Below are 4,913 nucleotides of genomic sequence, written 5' to 3' on the forward strand. Positions count from 1 at the left end.
TATCGATATTGGTTACACCTTGGTAATTCCGAAAAATCTATTTGCCAATATTCACCAGGAGTTATACCTTTCTTTACCTCTCCAGGAGGAGGTCGAGTTTGTATCTTTGGATTATTTTTAAGACATATTTCACACTTATTACAAACACTCTTTGCTATTAATAGCATTTTGGCCCCAATTGCATATCTTTTCACTGACTCAACCATAGCTTCAGCTCCCATGTGGGTTTCAACATGAGTCTTAATCATCAATTGCTTCATGATTTCAGGAGTTACTATACACTGTCCATGGGAAGTTATCCACCACCCCTGGTCGTTCTTTCTACATTGTAATAATTCAGCTAATTTATTCTCTTTCTCTCCATAGTGTATAGCTTTTACTTGAATCTCCTTTGATGGAATTAAAACATAGACTCTCGTGTACAACGCTGCCCTCTTGGCGGCTTCATCTGCCCTCCGATTTCCTCGTATTAATTTCGAGTCTCCCTTTTGATGGGCTTTGCAGTGAATTACAGCAACTTCCTTCGGACACTGCACAGCTTCTAATAAATTTAAAATCTCAGTCCCGTATTTTATAGGTGATCCATTAGCTGTCAGTAATCCACGTTCCTTCCATATAGCTCCATGGGCGTGGACTACCCCAAATGCATATTTCGAATCTGTATATATATTAACCTTTTTCCCTTTTGCCAGGTTCAGAGCCCTTGTCAGAGCTATTATCTCGGCCTTTTGGGCGGAGGTATTGGGTGGTAACGCTTTTACCTCTCGATCTTCAGTCAAGGTTACCACAGCATAGCCAGCTCTTCTTTCTCCTTCAACGACAAAGCTACTCCCGTCTGTAAATAACTCTTCCTCGGGAGATTGCAGAGGAGTATCCTTTAAATCCGGTCTGCTAGCGTAAACCTGTTCAATAACTTGTAAACAATCATGATTTGGGCCTTTTTCACTCTCAGTTGGCATTAGGGAGGCTGGATTCAAAATTGAGCTTACCTTTAAGGCGATATCGTCTTGTTCAACCAATAAAGCCTGGTATTGCAGCAAACGACTAGGGGTAAGCCAATGATGGCCCTTCTGTTCCAATACAGTAAGTACTGCATGTGGGATGTGGACCGTTATTTTCTGTCCCATTGTCAACTTTCTAGCCTCTTGTATAATAAGGACAGTTGCTGCTACTGCTCGCAGACAACTAGGCCATCCCGAACTTACTTTGTCCAATTGTTTAGAAAAATAGGCCACTGGTCTCCTCCAGTTTCCGAGGAATTGGGTTAACACTCCTAGGCCTACATGTTTTTTCTCGTGGACAAACAATTCAAAAGGTTTAGTTAGATTTGGAAGTCCCAAAGCCGGCGCTTTCATTAAGGCCCTTTTAATTTCATCAAAACTTTTCCTACATTCCGGAGTCCATTCTAACAAATCCTCAGGACCCTTGGTAGCCTCATACAAAGATTTTGCCATCAGGCCATAATTCGGAATCCACAAACGACACCATCCTGCCATTCCCAAAAATCCTCTTAGTTCCCTTTTCGATTGAGGGGGTGCCAGCTTACAGATGGCTTCTTTCCTATCAGTTCCTAGTTTCCGCTGTCCTTGTGAAATTTCAAAACCTAAGTAAATCACAGTCTGTTTTGCGATCTGCGCCTTTTTCTCTGAGACTCTGAATCCTGCCATTCCTAAAAAGTTCAAAAGACTTATTGTCTTTTCCTTACAAATGTCCTCATTGTCTGCCCCAAGCAGGATATCATCGACATATTGGAGAAGTGTAACATGATTTTCCTTACCAGGCCATTGTTCTAATTCTTTTGTCAGAGCGGCACCAAAAAGGGTGGGGCTATTCTTGAAGCCCTGCGGTAATACTGTCCAGCAGAGCTGAGTTTTTCGTCCAGTCGACGGATCTTCCCACTCAAAGGCAAAGAGCTTTTGGCTGTCTTCTTCTAATGGTATACAGAAGAAAGCGTCTTTTAAATCTAAGACAGAAAAATACGTATTTGTTTCATTAATAGTTGTTAACAATGTGTATGGGTTTGGGACCACTGGGTGAATATCAACTACCAATTGATTCACCGCTCGCAAATCTTGGACCAATCTATATCCTTGGCCATGAGGTTTTCTTACCGGGAGAATGGGAGTATTATAGTCAGAATGGCATTCTTTCAAAAGTCCGTGTTTAAGGAAATTATTTATTATCGGTTCCAGACCTTTCCTTGCTTCCATGCTAATAGGGTATTGTTTTTTTCTTACCGGTCGGCTTCCAGTCTTTACTTCCACCTTTATCGGCCTTACGTTTTTTGCTCTTCCCGGCTCTTCAGTCGCCCAAACAAAGGGATAAACGGCATTCTTTATTTCCACCGGTATTTCTTCACATTTTTCTTCTTTATTTTCCTGTAACAAACAAACTTGCGCTCTCCAGGCATTAGCTTCAGGAAAATGGACTTGTACTTTCCCTCCTTCGAAAGTAATTTGTGCTCCCAGTTTTCCTAACAAATCTCGTCCTAAGAGAGGTATGGTACATTCCGGTATATATAAAAATTCGTGCATTAAAGTTTTTCCTTCTATCATACATTTGAGGGGCTTTGAAAAAGGTCTTATTTCTGTCTTTCCCGTGACCCCAACAATAGATACGTTAAATTTACTCATTGGTCCTCTACATGTATTTATAACAGAATATTTTGCTCCGGTATCTACCAAAAAATTAACAATCTCATTCCCCAGCCTTACTGGAACCAGGGGCTCGGCTGGGGAGGCACTATCTGCCCCCGGTCCCCTTCATTCAGAGTCTTCTCCCATCATAAGTAAATCGGCCTCAGGTGGAGGTTGCTGTGATTGTGTCACTGCTACCCTCTTATTTTCCGGACATTCATTTTTCCAGTGCCCGTGTTTTCGGCATATAGCACACTGATCAATTCCCAAAGGAGCATTCTGTCGGGGCATTCCTCCTCTATTTCCCCTGCCTCTTCCTCCTAGATAACCTCTACCCCTTCCTCTAAAACCCCTTCTTCCTCTACCTCCAGCATATCCTTGAGCATTGACAAAGGCAGCTGCTAAAATGGCAGCCTTTTGCCTTCTGTCTCTTGTTTTTTCTTTTTCATTGTTTCTTTTTTCCTCCTCTTCCCTATTATTGTATACCTTATAGGCAATTTCTATTAGTTGTGATATAGTCATACCCGTAATCCCGTCTACCTTTTGTAATTTCTTTCTAATATCTGGGGCAGCTTGTCCTACGAACAAAGTAGTAAATATAGCCCTATTCTCTTCGCTCTCAGGGTCCAGATCCGTCCACTTTCTGGCTGCCTCGCATAATCGTTCATAAAAGGTGGACGGATCTTCTGTCTTCCCTTGAATTATTTGAGTTAGCTTTGCCAAATTCTTTGGACGTGATATTCCGTTCTTTACTCCATACAAAATCAACTGTTGATACTGTTTTATCATCAGTTTCCCATCATTACTATTAGGATCCCAATTGGGATTTTGACTAGGCATAAAATGCACTGGTCCTTCTCGGGCATTTATCCTTTCATTTTCCATATTAGCTTTTTCTAGAACAACCCGCTTCTCCTCGGGAGTAAATAAATTATTCAAAAGAATTTGGATATCCTGCCAATCTGGGTTGTGGTTTTCCACAATCGTTCGAAAAGATCGATATACCTTCTCAGGATCCTCCCTATATGATCCTGCTAATTCTTTCCAATTCATCAGATCAGAAGTTGTAAACGGTACTTTTACAAATACAGGTTCCCCCCTTGGGCCCACAGCCTGTCGAAGGGGGGCCAACATTACTGGCCCTTGTTGAGCCCTAGTCCGACCGGCTATCGGGCTAAAAGCTTCACTCCCTCTCATCCCTGTCTCAGAAACTTCATTCCTGCCCGGTGGAACCAACATTTGTGAATCTTCCTCTTCTTCTCCTAATTTTAAACAACGTTTCCCTATACTACAAGCAGAACAACAATGTGCTTTTGGCTCTTTGTTTTCCATCATCATCATCATCACATTAGAGTCGGAATCCAAGAGTTTACATTTTTTTCTGATTTCATGATCATTTCTCAAAGAGAAAAACATATCTACGTAAGGTACTTCATCCCACTTTCCCTGCCTTCTACAAAATAACATTAATTGTAAAATAGTATTATACTGTAAAGTCCCTAACTCTGGCCACTTTTCTTCGTCTTCCAATTTATACATTGGCCACCACCTAGTACAATATTCAATTAACTGATCTTTCCTTAGGGGATCCCCACCAAATTTTCCCCAATGTTTAATGATGCATCCTAAAGGGGAACAAGGTGTTATCTTTGTCGTTTGAGCTCCCATATTTTTACCCAAAAAGAACGTTCTTAACCACAGTTTCATATACTCTAGTCGTCACTATCAAGCGCATATGAATGTACCGGCTCTACCCTTGGCGCCTTTAATTTCGTGTACTCCAGTCGTCACTGTCAAACGCACACGAACATACCTTGTACCCTTAAATAATTAAACACAGTATCTCTTATATTCTCTTTAGCGTTGCACCGTTGAGTCACTTACCCGCTCGGGCTGGGAGAATACCCACGGAATCCCCGATCAAAAGGTCGGTGCGCGCCGGAGTCCGGTGAGTAGGGTCTCCCCACCGAGAGCCGGCAAGTTGATCCGGGCAGGGCTTCACAGCAGTCCCATCTGGGTCGCCAAAAACTGTTGTCCGAAAAGCAGATTCATGCCCAGCATGCAAGTAACCAATTCCACACGCTCAGGAGAGATATGGAGAGATACTATGCAGGCCCGGGTGCTTGGTGGACTTGCCACAAATCAAGCACACCCAGCCTTACACAAAAGCATTTATCTACCCTCTTCTCATACATATTCAAATCTTTATATTTACATATTCATTCTTTTTCCGGGAACTAATTATAATATTGCAACACTTCTTACACATGCGCATTA

General features: G+C 42.1%; 1 protein-coding gene across 1 annotated transcript; it reads right to left on the bottom strand.

The window, feature by feature from the left end:
• Positions 1-77: 77 nt before the first annotated feature.
• On the bottom strand, positions 78-4,664 carry LOC104079068 (the record flags this gene model as incomplete). The annotated part of the gene is made up of 3 exons (XM_009580960.1): positions 78-2,488; positions 3,002-3,898; positions 4,521-4,664. Coding segments are annotated over 3 exons (3,452 nt in total), but the record flags the coding sequence as incomplete, so codon positions are not given.
• Positions 4,665-4,913: the final 249 nt, after the last annotated feature.

The sequence above is a fragment of the Fulmarus glacialis genome, unplaced genomic scaffold (genome assembly GCF_000690835.1).
Source record: "Fulmarus glacialis isolate BGI_N327 unplaced genomic scaffold, ASM69083v1 scaffold4327, whole genome shotgun sequence".
Taxonomy (NCBI): domain Eukaryota; kingdom Metazoa; phylum Chordata; class Aves; order Procellariiformes; family Procellariidae; genus Fulmarus; species Fulmarus glacialis.